The sequence below is a fragment of the Sturnira hondurensis genome, unplaced genomic scaffold, assembly GCF_014824575.4.
Source record: "Sturnira hondurensis isolate 20B ecotype Veracruz unplaced genomic scaffold, ASM1482457v3 Scaffold0014854, whole genome shotgun sequence".
Taxonomy (NCBI): Eukaryota; Metazoa; Chordata; class Mammalia; order Chiroptera; family Phyllostomidae; genus Sturnira; species Sturnira hondurensis.
The window spans coordinates 10576846-10595448 of NW_028087485.1; the positions used below are offsets into that span (position 1 = coordinate 10576846).

General features: G+C 48.6%; 1 protein-coding gene across 1 annotated transcript; it reads left to right on the forward strand.

Annotated features, from left to right (window-relative positions):
• The first annotated feature begins 1955 nt into the window (after positions 1-1955).
• On the forward strand, positions 1956-18590 carry ACTR1A (actin related protein 1A). The gene is made up of 11 exons (XM_037064041.1): positions 1956-2087; positions 10429-10493; positions 11572-11647; positions 12389-12514; positions 13295-13419; positions 14104-14320; positions 15021-15113; positions 15672-15846; positions 15949-16010; positions 16661-16701; positions 16791-18590. The coding sequence occupies exons 1-11, from the start codon at positions 2040-2042 to the stop codon at positions 16891-16893; spliced, it is 1131 nt and encodes a 376-aa protein (XP_036919936.1). The 5' UTR covers positions 1956-2039; the 3' UTR covers positions 16894-18590.
• Positions 18591-18603: the final 13 nt, after the last annotated feature.

Sequence of the window (18603 nt, forward strand, 5' to 3'; positions counted from 1 at the left end):
GGGCCGCGGGGCGCTCAAGGGGGCGGGGCACCGGTGCGCCCTACCCCAGATTCTACTGGTTAGTGTCTGTGTCAGTCACAGAGTTGGCGTGCCTTGGCTGTAGATTCCACCTCCCCTCCCTGTGTTGGAGGCGTCCCAAGGCTCTTGGTCTCCCCCTAGTGTTAGAAGGAACCCAGTTTTAAATAGAGAGGTGGAGGCATCCTTCTAAGGTGCTAGGGTCCCAAGAAAGCACCAGACAGTTGGCCGACAAAGGACTTGTCACTGGTGTGCTGACACGGAGGGTTTTTTAAAGATTTTATTTTATTTTTATAGAGAGGAGGAGAAAGAGAGGGAGGGAAACATCAGTGTGTGGTTGCTTCTTGTGCGCCCCACACTGGGGACCTGGCCTGCAAACCAGGCATGTGTCCTGGGAATTGAACCGGCGACCCTTTGGTTTGCAGGCCGGCATTCAATTCACTGAGTCACACCAGCCAGGGCACACGGAGGTTTTTAACAAGTATTTAAACATAACTGGCAATGAATTGATTCATTCATCCGTGTGGCATTAGTTTTAATAGATTATAAATCTGAATATTTCCTATGTCTGTGAATGTTCATTAACTGACACACTGCCAAATTCAGGGGTCAAATGTCGAAATACCTATTTTGGAGTTCCTTCAGAAAATAACAAGAATTAGGTAAACTAGGATCAACTTTTTAAAACTCAATAATTATTTAATAAATGTTTTTAGCGATGATGATCTCTTCTTTGTTGCGTTTTAGGCAGATGTATGCAGGTTACCTTGAGGAACACCAGTATTCAACTATCTGCTATGAGCCTGCCCTTCTGCATTACCCCAACTCTCTTAATAGGGAGAATTTTTAATTCCTAAGGCACCGGGTTGGGAATTATTTTCCTGTTTACAATAATTCTTCAAAAAGTAATGTTGCCGTGGCTGGTGTAGCTCAGTAAGCGTGAGCCTGCAAACCAAAGGGTCAGGGGTTTGATTCCCAGGCAGAGCACATGCCTGGGTTGTTGTAGGCCTGGTCCCTAGTAGGGGACACATGAGAGGCAACCATACGGTGATGTTTCTCTCCCTCTTTCTCCCTCTCTTTCCTTCTCTCTAAAAATAAGGAACTAAAATATTTTAATTGAAAAAATATATATAAATAAATAAATTTGAAAAATCTTTTTTAAAAAAGGTTATGTCCACTCATGATCTTAAACAAATTCCAAGAGACAGGGATAGAAGGGAGTGCTGACTACTAGTGCTATTGACTAAAAGGTTTCCTATTAGTCAGGAAATAGCACAGAGAGAGGAAATAATCTATAGAAAAATGCACTGAGCTCATTTGAAAGTAGTCACATAACCTCTCTTCACCTCTAAGTTCCCACTTGTCAATGTCAATTCTATACCAGTAGTTCCAAATCATCAAATGTTAGTTAGCCTGTTGCAAAGTTTACACCTATGGGGGGGGAAAGGAAAAAGCATAAAAATGTACTTTTTTCCTAAAAGGCAAATTTTATGCAATTTAAGTTATTTTCTTTGTTGTTGTAAGACGTCCTTCTCCGTCTGTGTGTATTAAAAGTTTTATTAGAGTGTGATGGTAATGGATGTTTATTAACGTCTTACGGAACCAAGTAAAAACATGGTCACCTTGTTTGTCCAGAAGTGATGGGGAGCGGCAGGACTGATCTATAAAAGCCAAACATCCACGAATTACTGGCCAGTCCAAAACGAACTACGGAAAAGACTTCAACATCTCTGCGAATCCATAAGGGGCTACAGATCAAAGTGTGCAATACAACTATCAATCTGCGACCCTTTCTATTTATATGGCGACTACAAAACCCAGGATACTGTGCGTCAGAAACGCAATGCCCAGTCTGGCCTGCTAATAAAAGTGCAAGGCCTGTTGGGAGGTGTAGTTTTTCGGAGGCGAGGTCAGGCCGCTCCCATACCGTCCTGCACCGGCGGATAGTCTGCGCATGCGTGCCAGTGGCGCTAGCTGCGGACCGGCCAGGCAGTTCCTTCCTCGGAAGGAGAGATTCTTCTGCCATGGAGTCTTACGATGTGATCGCCAACCAGCCTGTTGTGATCGACAACGTGAGTTGTGTCTTTTCTATCTCTAAAGGGTCTTATGCTCTTTTCCCTGAAGGAATCGCTTCCCGGCTTCAGCCTGGGCCTCCCTCTCTTTGTCACTGGCCTGGCCTGTCATACAGGTTCAGCCGCCGCTGTCTCTGTCCTCCTCCCACCCATAGTCCGCAGACAGGGCGGCCAGTCAGCAACCATGGGATTGAGAGCTTTGGGATGAATAAAGGGAAGATTTATAGTCCAAGCTGGGCTCTTTGGCGGGTCGCTTAAGGGGCCTTAACCGTTCTGTGAGCTCCGGGCACCCGCCCTTCCCCAGTTTCCGTTAATTCTATTGGCTGCTCTGCCCGTCCCTCTTGACCGATGACCCCGCCTCTGAGCCTTGCCGGATGTGGGCTGCCTTCTGCAGTGATTGGCTTGCGTTCCAGCAGGTTTTCCGGGTCGCTGTAAGTGTTTCTCCTCTTTAAGGGGTGGTGCGCCTGGGCCCTGGGGATTGACTTCCAGAACTCTCGGTGGTTGAGCCTGATGGGTTAGGGCCCGCCCGCAGGTGGAGAAGAGCTAAGTTTACTTAGATTCTGAGCCACCCGGGCAGCTTGGCTGTGTATCTGTGTGGGTGGGGTCCGAGAACCTGGTACCAGAAATGAGTACAGGATTTCATGTATTTCTGTAATTATAAATTACAACGTTAATAAAGGTCGAGAATAAAGGAGAGTGACAAAGCAAGCAGGGACGCCTAGTTGCTGGTGAAAATAATTACTAACGTAGTATTTGCCAGGCTTTCTAGCCGTTGCAGAGGGGTTTCACATACGTTTGAGTTGGATCCTTACAAAAACTGGGTGGATGGTTTAAGCAGGAAGTTTGATTGTCGTTTTACATATGAAGAAACTGAAACCCAAAAAGGTAAAGTGAGCCCAAGGTTGCACAATAGAGGTGTCTAAATCCTGTGCTTTATCCGTTATTCCTCTTGCTAATATCCCATGAAAATGCATAAATAGTGACAAACGGAAAGACTGTAAACACTATTCTTACTTGGGGCGGAGAGAGACAATTGTAAAACAACTGAATTTCTTCCTTTCACTCGAAGATTTAGTCCCTCCGAGATTGGTTGATACATTTTCTGTGCCCCTTCTAAATCTCTTGAGGCAAAACTGCCAATTCCCTCTGTCCTAAATAAACTCTCAGATTTGCTTTTTTGATCCAGCCCTTGCATTGTCCCATTTAGCCTTAAACTCTGACTGGTAAATGGGAATGACTATCCCCATTTTATGCAGGAAAATGAGGCCTGGGGAGGTTAAATAGCAATATTCAGACCACCAGGATTGTGAGTTGAGCCAGGACTCAAGTTGAGATTGGTTCCAAATTCCTAACTTTTCTCAAAAAAGCTGCTTTTTTTGTTGCTAGCTTTCCTTTAGGAATATGGCTTCTGCCTCAAAAGCAGCAAAGTTTGAGTTCAATGAGACATCTCTATTTTAGGAGGGTTTTGGGGGGGTCTCACTTACTAGACTATTAAATTCTTGTGGGAAAAGATGGTATTCCTTAATTTGCAGTACTCTCCTCTTCCCCACCTCCCTCCACACAAAGAATACTTAGGGCCTGGCACCACTTAGTATTCAATAAATGTTTGGGGGGGGGTTGTTTTTGGTTTTTTTTTTTTTTCGTTTCATTGATGGGTGGGTAGACAAATGATTATCTCTATCACAGTAACAAAGATATCCCTAAATAGAGAAAAGATGGAGGGGCCCCTTAGTTACTTCAGAGGGTTGAGTAGGACTTGTTCTTGATGTTGATTTTCAGAAAACCTACTATTTCTGTCTTCACCCAGTTTGTATATGCTTCATCTGCCTTTTTCATAGTTTTAAAGTGGGATCCCTGGCTTATGTGCTCAGTGGTTAGAGTGCTAGCCTTCAAACTAAAAGGTCACTGGTTCACTTCCTAGTCAGGGCACAAGCCTGGGTTGCAGACCCGGTCCCCAGTTGGGGGTGTCCAAGAGGCAACTGATCAGTGTTTCTCTTGCACATCAATGTTTCTCTCCCTATCTTTCTCCCTCCCTCCCCCTCTTTCTAAAAATAAATAAATAAACATTTAAAAAAAATAAAATGGGGAAAAATAGAAATTGGCAATTTCCTTTTTTTCATCAGCAATGCAGAAGCAGCAGTCTGTCCATCCAGATCCTTTGTTTCTTGAATTGCTGGCCAGAAGTACCACCTCCAGCCATTTTCTTGAATGTCACTAAGGCTAATAATGCTTCTTAGTTTCTCCTTTCTCTTTCTTGGAAGTGTATTTGCAATGCATCAAAGCAGTGGTGTGTTTTCAGTTTTAAGATTTAAAGAATTGACTTGTTTTTTTTCCCTCTGGGAAAATATTTCCTTTATGATGCCAGATAATTCTGTCAAAAGGTGAAGTAGGAGAAACTTAAATAATTTTCTCATTAGGATTTATGGAGCATCTGCAACATCTTGCCATCTGACATTTGGAGAGTTTTGTTTCACATTGAAGGATGGATAGGAAACATTATTTGAAATATGGAAGCCAACTTTATGAGAATAATGTGTGTCTAGCAGATTTAACAGCTCCACAGCTTAATGTGTTGTTACCATTTTATTTCTGGGCTAATAAGAGTGTAATTAAAAGAAAGGAGAACAAAGAAAGCTGGGAAAAGAGGGAAGAGCCTAATTATCTGTTCACAGTCTTTCCCAGTATTAAGACAATTGTTGACCACTCTCATCATCCTGTTCCAACACCAAACCTATTCATCAGAATTTAATGAAGAAAATGGAGGGGGTGTGTATGGGGCAGGGCAGGGCATGTGTATTCCTGTACTTGAATGACAGCGATAAGTGATAGGTATTTTTAAAAACTAAACATGTGCCCTGGCTGGTTTTGAGCTAGCTCAGTGGATTGAGCGTGGACCTGTGGACCAAATAACCTCGGTTCGATTCCCAGTCAGGGCAAATGCCTGGGTTGCAGGCCAGTTCCCAGCAGGGGACCCACGAGAAGCAACCATACAGTGATATTTCTCTCTCCCTCTCTCCTTCCCTTCCCCTCTAAAAATAAACTAATTAATTAATTTAAAAAAAACTAAACATGTTATTTTCCTAAAGGCGGGCATGCAGTACAGTACAAAACGGTACAATAGTAATACAAGAGGAGGGAAGCTCCTGGGCAACATTTTGAGGACTTCAACACTTTGATTAGATCACTGTTAGGTTCTCGTCTAAAACAAACCAGCATTCTGGTCAATCTTAAAAGCGCCTTTGTGACTGTGCGGGCCTAAATGCAGAAACAGTATCAGATCCTCACAAGCTCATCAGTAAGATAACAGTTTCACTGTTCCTGGCTATGTTGTGCTGCCTCGACCCCTCTTTAAAAAATGAGATACATTAAACAAAGAAAAATTCAGAGAAGTATACAGTGAGCACCCATGTAGTATGTGTCTCCCACCAGATTTAATGAATGTTGACATTTGCCATATTTGCTTCAGATTTTATTTTTTAGGAAATAAAATATTACAGATATAATTGAAAGCTCTTTATATTCCTTCACAATCTTATCCTTTCCTTCTGTTCCAGAAGTAACCCTAAAAGCCACTATAATCATAAAATGGACGTATCCCTTTCCATCCATGACTTTATATTAGGGGGGTGTGTGTGTGTATAGTATTTGTGTTTTGAATTTTCGCTTAAGTGCTAGCATTTTATTTGCTAGCTCTTCTTTTGTTTTAAAGATTTTATTAATTTATTTTTAGAGAGAGAGGAAGAAAGGAAGGAAGAGAAATATCACTGTGCAAGATTGTCCATAGATTGGTTGCCTTTCACATGCCCCCAACTGAAGACCTGGCCTGCAACCCAGGCATGTGCCCTGACGGAATGGAACCAGCAACCTTTCGGTTTGCAGGCCAGCACTCAGTCCACTGAGCCACACCAGCCCAGAGTTTTTCTTTTTATTATAGAAAATCTCGAACATAAGCAAAAGGAGAAGGAATAATATAGACCACATCCATATACTAATTACCTGACTATAACAGTTATCAACTTTTGGCCAGTCTTTTTAACTATTACATTCCCACCTACTTCTGTCTCTCACACTCTTAAAAATGTGATATACTATTACCAAGCCTAATACATTAACATTTTAAATTTCATATGCAGTCTCCAGTTTTTAACTGCCATAAGTTAGTGTGAAGGTTGTTTGCAGGTCTATAGATACAGAAAGTAGGTAAGTGAGGCCCTGGCTGGCGTAGCTCAGTGGATGGAGCGCAGGCCTACGAACCAGATAATCGCGGTTTGATTCCCAGTCAGTGCACATGCCTGGGTTGCAGGCCGGTTCCTTGCAGGCTAACTACCAGCAGAGGATGCACAAAAGGCAACCATACATTGATGTTTCTCTCCCTCTCTCCTTCCCCTCTAAAGATAAATATATAAATAAGTAAAATCTTTAAAAAAAAAAAAGAAAGTCGGTAAGTGACTGCCCAGGGCCGGGAGTCAGGGGAGAGGAGAGTGGCTGCTAATGGGTACAGAGTTTCTTTTGGGATAATGAAAAAGTTAGAAAACTAGTTACTAAGAGTCATTGAATTATACTCCTTAAATGGATAAACTGAATTTTATCTTAATAAAGTTGTTTTTAAAAGAGTACTCTATGGGCCAAACATAGTATGTCTTTGGGGCAAAATGGGCCACCAATGACCTTAAATTAGAGGCACCACCTCTCGGCATCCTTTTCCTGGATGGGAGAGGCTGGGTAGCTAAGTTAGAGCATCATCCCTATATGCCAAGGCTGCAGGTTCGATCCTGGGATGGGGCACATACAAGAAACAACCAGTGAATCCATAAATAAGTGGAACAATGAATCTCTCTCACTTTGTCTGTCTCTCTCTCAAAAAAAAAAAAAAATCAGTCAATAAAATGGGAGATAATTAGCTTCCTTCCCAGCCTGTCCAGAATGATCTGGAGTGTTTTGGATAAAGGTCACCCAAACCATAGGCCTATAGCCAGTAGGTCCTGGGAGAGCCTTGCTAAGGGGTTTGCTATTTGTTTGCCTGCAGCAGAAGAATGAATGGTCAGAGGTGGCTGGCAGCAAATTTGAGTCCTCAAAAATCAAATATTCAATGAGACTACTTTTTTAAGAAGCCTGTACAAGGCATTTGTTTACTTGGTTTTGCCTGAGTGAATAATAAGAGAGTGGTAGCCCATTTGTCTGGTACACAGTTCCTAGTTAAAATACTGTTAAAGGAATTGACATTACCTTTTTATATGATCTCATGGTATGACTTGAGCAGAATAGAGAGACAGGCCATCCTGGTGCCAGACTCTGGCAACACAGAGGGAAGAAACTGCCTCCCCGGTCGCCACCCATTCTTCACCTAACTGCTGGCCTGGTGAGCCAGCTCTGTGAGGCTGCAGGACAAGCTGGGTCTGGTTCCTGGGGCTTGTGCATTATTCCCAACACTGCCTTGGCCTTGTCGGCACCACCCCTGCCTGGGGCTTCTGGCAGTCCAGCTGCTCATTCAGGTTCCATACATTAGAACTCATCTGCCAGTCACTTGAGCTGGATTTTTACTTTAGTCAGCCAGCATCTATCTGAGTACCCTACAAACACCAGATACTGCTGATGTATAAAATCTCTGTCCTTGAACTTGGGCGGAAAAGAGGGGGAAAAATGGAAACCATAGAATCAAATAGAAAGCAGAATGAAATGCATGCTGCCTCATGGTATAGGTAATAGTGATTTTATGAGATAATAGGAGATGGATAATTAATTCCATTTGGGGACTATTCTTCTGGAGGAAGGCAGTGATATTGAACTGGGCCTGTTATGGCCTTGCTAGGAAGGACAGAGAGGAAGAAATGAACCTGATATCTTAATCTGCCTTGTCACTTGGACTCTAGTTCTTTTGCTAATAAATTCAAAATTAAATATCCAGGAAAATAATCTTTAAAATATTTAGAGTCTGAAGGACAGGTCTCATCTTTACTCTTTTTGTTGCAACCTCTGCCAGGAGATCCAGGGAGTCTGTTGGCATCACCACACCCAGGTGAAGGCAGTGAGCAATCATAAGGAGGCTGGAGCTAACATGCTCCTGGCGTTCTCTCGCACAGCGTGGTTCTCGCTGTCCCTGCCGCTGTCCCTGTCACTGTCCCAGAGCCTCGGGGCCAGTTCTCCCTTCATGCTCAGTGTCCAGCTGCACTTTTTCCAGGCCTCTTGCTCTTCTGCCCAGGCCAATGAGTTGGCACTTACCTTCTGTTTTCTCTCTTTTCTGTTGGCAGAGGTTCCTGCTGTCTTAGAGGACAGGCTTGCCCTGCTCAACTTACTGCTTTCTCTGCCCTTCAGCCACTTCTTCCTTCCTGTGCTGCCAGAGCCAGGCACCAGGATGGCCCCTCTCAACCCCTTCTCCCATAGGAGAGCAGGAATGAGAGACAGGGAGGGAGCCAGGGGGGTTGCTGGGAAGCCTTTGGTGCAAAGATAACCTTGTCTATTTAGCATCTCCTAATGTGTTTACCATTTGCTGTGTGGGTTCTGGAAATACCGCACTCTCCCCCAGGAGAAGTAGTTGACAGGCAGATGGAAAAGGCGCCAGTTAGCTGCAAGCTGTGCTGGGCTGGAAGGACAAGGGTATCAGCTGTGGTGGTGGAAGAGTTAAGAAGGAAGAAAACGGGATGTATCTGCAAGCAGTGTCAAGCTGCGACAGCTGCCCGGCGTGGAGTTGGCATCTGTGTGTGCGGGAGTCAGTGTTGACTGAAGAGCATCTGACTGCTCCCGTCAGCATCTCTGATACCAGCCTGAGCCCGACCAACATACCAGGGACCGGAGCAGCAGGATTGTAATGCTGGGTCCGTTCTCTTCTCAGACAGTGCTTTAGGTTTTCCCTGCTCTTTATCGATAATTAGGAGACCAACGAGTGAAACAAAGCATGGTAAATAATAATAATAACAACAACAACAACAACAACAACTACAAACCCCCTACAAAGCAGAGTGGTCTGCCCCTGCAGTAAGAACCAGATAGCGCATGTTCCACAGCAGTGCTTGTGGGGTCTGTGATATGCACCCTGGGGGCCCGGGAGAGTGCAGGCATCCCACAGTGGTATGACTGTGTCGCGTGCTCTTCCCACCTGGATTGTGTTCCTGAACTTGGCTGCTTTGGAGCTTCTAGCTACTTTCCTCTTCTCTCCTCAGCTATTCTCCTTTTATTCCCTTTATTAATATATTTTTTAAAGATTTTATTTATCTTTAGAGGGGAAGGGAAGGAGAGAGGGAGAGAAATATCAATGTATGGTTGCCTCTCATGCGTCCCCTGCTGGGAACTGGCCTGGAACCCAGGCATGTGCCCTGACTGGGAATCGAACTGCGATCTTTTGGTTTGCAGGCCCGCGCTCAATCCACTGAGCTACACCAGCCAGGGCACTTTATTAATATTTTTAATGCAAAAGTAAAACATGTTCAATGTAGAAAAGTCAAAGAATACAGAAAAATAAAATAATACCTGGAGTGTACAGTGAAATTTCTCCTCACTCTCTCCGTTCCTTCTACCTTCCCTTTGGCATGCATTCACTCTACAAACGCTTATACCAGGTTTGTGGGAAACGTGCAGCCTTTGTTAGTACAACAAGAATGGTTTGCAGGACATTGAAGTAACTTGGCAGCCAAGGAGAGTGGGCTGGAATGTGCATGCATGAACAATGATGACTTCACTGAACTAATCAGTGGGGACGGTAGAGGCAACTGAGTGAGCATGTGTACTGTGTGGCTGTCCCATTCAAAATGACTGAGGGAGTAGAGCAACGAATCTGCATCCCATTTTGCATTAGGCTTGAACATTCTGTGGTGGAAACTGTTCAGATGATTTAGAAGGCCACAGCTATAGGCAACTGGTGATTGGCAGCTTCTCATGCATCATGTGTTTTGCAGAGATTTTTGGCGAAACAGCAAATCACCCAGGTGACTCAGCCCCCCTACAGCCCAGATTTGGTGCCCTGTGACTTTTGGCTTTTCCCAAAACTAAAATCACCTTTGAAAGGGGAGAGAGTTCAAACTGTCGATGAGATTCAGGAAAATACAGCAGGGCAGCTGATGACGACTGGGAGAACTGTGTGAGGTCCCAGGGTACCTACTTTGAAGGGGACTGAGGTGTCATTGTCCTGTGTACGGTGTTTCTGGTATCTTGTATCTTCTTCGATAAATGTCTCTATTTTTCATAGAACATGGCTGGATATCTCCTGACAGACCTCGTATCAGTAGATATATTATGTACACCTATAAAGTCTCTCTCTTTTTAAAATAAAAATGGAACCATTTACTTACTGTACAACATACATCTCCTCTTGTTGTGATGCTTCTGACTTTTCTTTCTCTCTCCTCAGGGATCCGGTGTGATTAAAGCTGGTTTTGCTGGTGATCAGATCCCCAAATACTGCTTTCCAAACTAGTAAGTCAGTCTGTAGCAGGGAAGCTTGAGAAGTTGGTCAGCTTTGTTGAGGGTCAGTCCCCCATCTTTTAGGGAGAAGGGACTTGGCACTCAGGTCAGCCTTGGTACTCAAAACAACAGGCGAAGGACAAGAGCTGGCTTTTGGAGTAAGCCTGGGAAACAGTTGCCTACATGGTACAGTCTGAGAGGCACTGGCAAGAGGCCTCTTTTTAAAATTAGATTTTATCTGATGCCCAAGACATTATCATTGGTAACTCATTGCTTTCAGTGACTGCCTCTTCGTGGGGCCCTCTGTCTCAGATTCTCCTGTCACCCAGGATGGGGTATAACTATTAAGCCCCACCCACCATCTTTGTGAGAAGGAGTTTCTCAGCACTTCCCTCCCACGGCAGGAAGACTGCAGGTGGGGGAAGGGCACAGGTACCTGGGGCAGGGGCTGCACGAGGGAGAAAAAGGCCGTCCGAGGTTGCCAAGGCACAGTTTTACTTAGTAGAAGGCCTGGGCAGCAGGCTTAGGAGATGACAGTCTTCTGAGCTAACCGTTCGTTTAACTTATTAAATAATACAAATATTCAATATAATAAAAATAATTATGAATAATTTAGTATATGTTTGGGGTAGAAATTGTGGAAAATGCTGAAAAGAAGAGAGAATAAAATCAAAATCAACCATAAGCTCAACTCTTAAGGACAATCACAGTAGAACTGAGTACACTTCTTCCCATCTGAGTATGTGCCTCTCTCCATCCTTCCTGTGATCTGCCATGTGTTCAGCTGTGAAATGAAAAGTGACAGTCCTGCCCTGGCTGGTGTGGCTCAGTGGACTGAGCTCCGGCCTGCAAACTGAAGGGTTGCCAGTTTTCTGGTTCGATTCCCAGTCAGGACACATGCCTGGGTTGCAGGCCAGGTCCCTTGGCTGGGGGTGTGTGAGGGGCAACAGATTGACGTTTCTCTCTCACATCAGTGAGAGAGAAACATCCCCCTCTTTCTCTCTCCTTTCCCCTCTCTCTAAAAGTAAAGATAAAATCTTAAAAAAAAAAAAAGGATGAAAGTGACAGCCCTCCCTACTCTCTTTTGTAGTGTGGGCAGACCCAAGCACGTTCGTGTCATGGCAGGAGCCCTCGAAGGTGACATCTTCATTGGCCCCAAAGCTGAGGTAACCCCCAGTCCTCAAGCCAACAGAAGACCTTCTTCATTTCTCTGTGGGCAGGGTCCCAGCAGTGGGACATAGTCATGAGTGAGAGGAGCGGTTTCCTCTTAAAATGTCCCCTTTGGCTCTCTCATCCTAGGACTCATCAGTTTATTTCTCCCAGGAGCAGCTTCCGGTTTGGGGAGGAAAATCTCAAACCCTGACTTGGGGGACGGAGAGCAGTCTGGAAAACAGGGCTTTTGCCTTCCTTCTGTATTCTGTCACTCCTTTGCCAATGATCAGATCGATGGGCCTGGTTATTTTTTGGCAAAAAGAATTGGAGATAGAGCCTGGCTGGGGTCCCCTGGGGCTGAGTTAATTAACACACTTTGGCAGAGCCTTCAGGCAGCCTCCAGAAGCAGAACAACAGAACCGTATCTGCCAGTCTTGGCTCCAAGCGCTGAGGCCCAGGGGCAGGAGCCAGGAGTTGTGTCCTGGGATCAGGCAGTGAAGAGGCTGTCTCCTGTCACTTGCCCTAGGGGCAGTCAAGGGCCGATGGGAATGCAGAAGCCCTCTCCTTTGCTTGCCGATTGGGCAGTGAGAGCAGTTTACCGCTGTGCAGTGGGAGACACAGAGAATAAATGGGTGCCCGTCCTCGGCCCAGGGTGAGGACTGCGGGGTGGGAACTCCCAATCCTGAAAGAGCAGGACCCACCGGGCAATTCAGCTGAGAGCTTGGCTACGGCTCTAAATCCTCCTCTGTCCCCAGGAGCACCGAGGGCTGCTCTCCATCCGGTACCCCATGGAGCACGGCATTGTCAAGGACTGGAATGACATGGAGCGCATCTGGCAATACGTCTATTCTAAGGACCAGCTGCAGACATTCTCAGAGGAGGTGAGGGTCCTGTGCATGGGGCAGCCCTGTGGGGTGTGCGGAGCCCGTGAGAACCCCAGTCCCAGGGCTGAGGAAGGTGAGGATAACCACCAGGAGGGTTTGAGAGTTACTGTGCGCCAGGCACCAGACCCATGCTTTCAGGACGGGCTCTTAGACATCTTCACACCATGCCTGTGGGACGGAGGTGGCGCCATCTCCAGTTTACAAACAAGAGGAGAACAAGTGCAAAGAAGCCAAGTAGAGAGCAAAGTAAAGCTGGGGGTCAAAGCCACGTCTCTCAGACTTCAGAGCCTACGCTCTTCAACTTCTAGGGAGTAACCGCCCACTCAGAAGCACCAAGGAACACGCACATACTAGGTGTATCAGAATTCCCAGGGGAGGGATGTGTTGTTTTTTTAAAGTACGTTTGATATTGAAATTTAACTTTCAGTTTTGAAAAAAAAGTTTATTATTTCATCATACGAATTTCAAGAGTTTATTAGCAAAATCTTCTTGACAATTGGAGATATGTAGAGACACAGGGATCGAGGTACGAATGCCGAAAGAAACGGAGGGGAGGACACCAGTGGAGGTGAGGGCAGAATGAAACTGAAAAGGGGCATGGTTTTGGAAAGTTGAGATGCTGACTTGGGCAGGGGTCAGTGATGGGCCCAGCTTGCCTTTTTTGGGAGGGAGGCTGCCAGAGGCCCCCTGGCCAGCTGCACAGGGGCTCCTCCCCAACTACTAATGAGGGGTGGGGTCTGGCCTCACCCTGATTGTGGTCTGGGCATCTTTCACCAGCATCCTGTGCTCCTGACAGAGGCACCTCTAAACCCGAGGAAAAATCGAGAACGCGCTGCTGAAGTTTTCTTTGAGACCTTCAACGTGCCAGCCCTTTTCATCTCCATGCAAGCTGTGCTCAGCCTGTGAGTAGCAGCCTGGCCGGCCAGCCTGGCCCCTGCAGGGGAAAGCGGTCCTTCAGCATTCCTGTGGGGCAGAACACCAGCTGCAGTGGCAGCTGCCGTGGTAGCGTCTGCTGGCGTGACTTCACCACATGCGCTCCATTCCCTATCCTCCCAGCAGCACGGCAGTGTCCGTTCTGTTTATCAGACATTGTGAGGCTTTCTCCCTCCTGCCACGGAAGTAACATCTGTCCCTTTTTTTCTATCAAAAGATAAAACCAAGGACAGACCTAGAGAGTCACATGGGGAAATGGGTTTTGGTGGAAGTGAAAATATTCTTACTGTCCTTTACTCATTTACTCTTCCTGCCCAACCCCTGGAAGTATTTGGGTTTTTTCCTCCTTTCCAGAGAGTGAAACTGCCCCTCAGGCCGGGTTCCTGAAACCACTGAAGGCCAGGCCATCTCTTGAGGTTGGAAGACCTGCTCTTCTGGGCATGGGGAGGGAGCTTGGAGGGGCTCGGCTCCTTCCGCTCAGATCTCTCCGGGCTTCAGTGCCCAGGCGTCCTTGGTCTCAGCCCTTGGAGTCCAGGGCCCCAAACAGAGGCAAGCCCAGCTTTTGTTCAGCCGACACAGAATTCTAAAAGTATCGAGTTTTTCCCCAGAGTGAGGAGGCAGAAGTTAGTGATGCTTTGTCCACTTTGCTTCAGTTACGCCACAGGCAGGACCACGGGGGTGGTGCTGGACTCTGGGGATGGCGTCACCCATGCCGTGCCCATTTACGAGGGCTTTGCCATGCCTCACTCAATCATGCGCATCGACATCGCCGGCCGGGACGTCTCTCGCTTCCTTCGCCTCTACCTGCGTAAGGAGGGCTATGATTTCCACTCATCCTCAGAGTTCGAGATTGTCAAGGCCATAAAAGAAGTGAGTGCTGCCCGCTGGGCCCAGGGATTGGATAGGGAGCTCCAGGGTCTGGAGCGTGAAGAGGTGAAGCTCTGTCCTGGGGACCAGGGTCAGGCTCTGCTCTCCCAGCCAGGCCTTCTGACAGCTGCGAGGTCTCCGGCTGGGTCCCTCCTGGCTCCCCGCTACTGGCATACTCACCTTCCCAAAGAGCTACCCTCTTGTATGGGACAGAGAGCAGCTTCTATTTCTAAGCTGGGTGATGGTGATCATTCTGTTTGTCATAACTCTGTACCAATTACCTGTGTTCCTTCTCACCTTTGAGTTCAGAATACATTCTTTCTGAGTAAACTGAAGCATCCTGCTACCTGTGGCTGTAGGCTAACCTCTGAGCTGGGTGGTGGGGCCCAGAACCATAGGAGGCCTGAGTCTGGGTTCAAATGAGACTGTGGTGTCAGACCCAGGTCCAGAGAGCCACGTTTCCACACTTGCCCTCCAGGAAGGTGGGACAGGTGGAGGTGGGACAGGTGAGACTCATGCCCTGACACACCAGCCAGTGAACGCCGACGGGGACCCCCCGCCTGTGCTCCAGGGCAGCAGCCCTAATGACCTTTAGTGCCGTCCCCGCTGCAGGCAGGTTTCCACAGCAGCACCTCAGCCCCCAGGGACTCTGACGGGTAGGTGCCAGGGTCCCTGCCTGCCTGACTCATGCTTGGTTCCACAGAGAGCCTGCTACCTGTCCATAAACCCCCAGAAGGATGAGACGCTAGAGACGGAGAAGGCTCAGTACTACCTGCCTGACGGCAGCACCATCGAGGTGGGTGACTGGACCTCTCCCATCAGTGCGTTCTGGGCCCAAACAGAGCCCCAGTGGCAAGCTGGAGTCTGATGTCCCAGCTCTCCGCCAGCGAGGCGTGGCCGGGACTTTGCTTCTACGGTGGGAGGAGCCCAGGCACCAGAGGCACTTTCCTAGGTCAGGAAAGGGTTAGAAGGGGGTGTTAGTGCTGTCCTTCACCGCTTGAGCACAGAATAGGCCGAGTTGCCTCTCCCTGGACCTCCATTGATAGAAAGGTGTTCCCATGAATGAATGAATCCATGTGTTAATGCCAAAGGGCTCCTGGCTGGGAAATGCCTGGGCTAGGATTAAACACAAGAGCTTCTTCTCTCTAATTTCCTGGGAGCCCTGTTTGTTCCTTTTTGTTCCCCATTTGTCCCTAGGAACCCTATCTTTGTTGCTGGAAGCCCTTGACATCCAGGGTCTTCCCTAAGCCTAGCCTTCATAGCCACCCGGTTACGAAGAGGGCCCTCTTCCATCCCCATTCCCAAAGCGACCTCGCCCCTGTCCTGGCCTCTGACACTTGCCCTCCACCTGCAGATTGGTCCTTCCCGATTCCGGGCACCTGAGCTCCTGTTCAGGCCCGACCTGATTGGCGAGGAGAGCGAGGGCATCCATGAGGTGCTGGTGTTCGCCATCCAGAAGTCTGACATGGACCTGCGGCGCACGCTTTTCTCTAACATCGTGCTCTCGGGAGGCTCCACCCTGTTCAAAGGTTGGTCTTTGCTCTCAGGCCCTGCCCCAGGAAGCTTCTGGATGGTGCTAGGCCTAGGTGCCCAGAGGACTGACTTGAGCTTCTCTGTTCCTGCTCATTCAGGTTTTGGTGACAGGCTACTGAGTGAAGTGAAGAAACTGGCTCCAAAAGACGTAAAGATCAGGGTAGGAGCCCGGGGCGGGGGCTGGGCTGGGCGGGACTGGGCCTCTGAGGGTCCGAAGCGCCACGTGGTGTGGCTTCCCCACCAGCTCGGCTACACAGGTGCTGCCCATTGGCTCCCACTTCCACACTGACCCTGAGGTCTGCCAGAGTGCCCGTCTTCACAAAAGGGGGACAACTGTAATACCCAGATGGGGCAGGGTGCCAGGCTGAGGGCCCCACGTGTGGTCTTTCGGGGAGACTGTGACATTGGTACAAGGCTGACTTTTGCTCCTTTGCTGTGACACAGTCCAGCATCTTAGTGACTGCGGAGGGGGCCAGCCCACCTGAGAAAGGAGGGGTTCCGAGTGAAGGAGCATGGTTTGTGCCGTGGAGTCTGCTTTCCACTGATCCCCAAAAGAGCCAAACCCTGCCCCCAGGAGCCCCAGCCTCTCCGGGAATCAGACTTAGGGCTGCTAGAAACCTGTTCTTAGGACGGGTGTCCGGCTCGCCACAGTGCCCTCAGGGAGGCCCTAGGGTCCAAAAGGGACATAGCTTTGTTGTGTGAAAGGCATCCAGTGCCTTGGTGGTGAGAACTGGCTGTCAAGAGGGGGGTTGGAAGGGAAAGTGAGGGGGGAGGCTACATGTCTCAGACTCCTTCCCCCCGCCCTTGCAGATATCGGCACCTCAGGAGAGACTGTATTCTACGTGGATTGGGTGAGTGGTTCCTCTGGGAATAAGTAGAACAGGAAGCAAATGTCCGCGCTCTCTTTCTCACAATGTTCCTTTGGTTCCCTCTACTCCAGGGGCTCTATCCTCGCCTCCCTGGACACCTTTAAGAAGATGTGGGTCTCTAAGAAAGAATATGAGGAAGACGGTGCCCGATCCATCCACAGGAAAACCTTCTAATGCTGGGACATCATCTTCACCTTTCTCTGAAGTTAACTCCACTTTAAAACTCGCTTTCTTGAGTTGGAGTGTTTGCGAGGAACCGCCTGTGTGTGTGAGTGTGTGCGTGGGTACGAGTATGTGCACCTATGCGAGTGCCATGTGGCCCCGGAATCCCAGGGCCCAGAAAGGACAATGAACTACCCATGATGGTGACGGCCTGAGGCCTGGGGTTGACCACTAACTGGCCCCTGACAGGGAAGAGTGCTGGCAGGGGGCCCCACTCCTTCATCTGCTGGGCCTTTGCCTGGCTGTGTGGGACTATGTTTACTGCCTTAGGGACACAGAGGGAGGTAGACCTAACCCTGGAACACCTTGCTGCTGCCCTTCCCAGGCTGGACGAGCCCTACCCCGCCCCCCACCCCACCCCTAGGGTGCCCCGAGGCCCACAGCAGCTGCTGCCTCCCTTGCTCATCATTCTGTTCCTGATGCCTCTTGATCACGGACTGAGGACTGGAAACGGGGCTGAGTTCTGTCCAGTTTTGATCGCCGTTTGGGTCTGGGAAGCTGGAAGGGCTGTTACTGAGACTCCAGGGTCAGGAGAGGGCAGGATGCCCTTAACTCTACCTGGGGCCAGGACCACACTGGGCATTTGAGGAGGGCAGGAGTCATGCTACTTCTGATTGGCGGAAGAGTTAATGTTCCAACCCCAAGCCCCCATGGGGCGGGGGGGTCTCCGGAGAGTTTAAGGAGCCTATTGGCTCCAGGCCCCACTACTTGCTTTTCATCCATCCTTGGGTAATGCCATCTTCCATTTTATTTATTGAAGTGTTTGTTCAGAATGGAGACTGAAGGGAGGGAGCTCACTGCCTCCAGCCCACCGGTCACCCTTTTAACACTAATGTTTACAGCACCTAAGGTTAGTGTTACCTCCAGGGCCTCCTTGCTGCTGGTGAAACGACAGCATCCATAGGCTGAGGCCATGCGAGATCAGAGCTACACGAAGACACTCCTGCCAGCCTCTCTCTCTCTCTTCCACTTGCTCACTGCCCTGGAGTCAACAGGCCAGTTGCTGCTTGGGTTTTCTGAAACAGGAGGCAGAATCGCTCTTTGGCAGAGGCCCTAGCAAAGGAGTAGTGTTGGGTATCTAGCCCCATTAGGGTTGGAGAGAAAGGCGAAATTAGCCAAGTTGCCCTTCCCACTCTAGCTGACCCGAGGGGCTAGGCTGTAGAGGTGAGAAGGCCCCCTCTGGGCTGGCTTTGTGCCATTCTTGACTTTGGGCTCATTTGATTAGGGAGGGAGGAGGCCAGACCTAGGTGCCAGGAGCTGGTGGGCTCAGGCTCATCTCCGGTCCAGTGGGACCAGGCTCCTACCCTGGACTGGGTTGGCCTAGCAGTGGTCCAAAGACCCTTAACCCCAGATGGTACAAAGCTGGGGCTAGCAAATGTTCACTGTCACCCTCACCTGACACCAAGACCTGCCCAGTCCCCGATTCAGGCAGTATTCTCCCCATGCCGTCCAGCGACCAAAGGCCCTGCCAGGTATGGGCCACAGCAGCAGGTGTGTGTGAAAGCAGTGTGGCTACCCGCGGACTGCAGTGTGCTTAACCAGCTCACCTCCCTTTCAGCCCAAGCCTGTCCCTCGCACAGCCTCGCACAAACCAAGTTGCCTGGTGGGGCCCAGTATACTTTAAATAAAGTCCTTCCAGTAGACGGTCAGCTGGACCTCTGT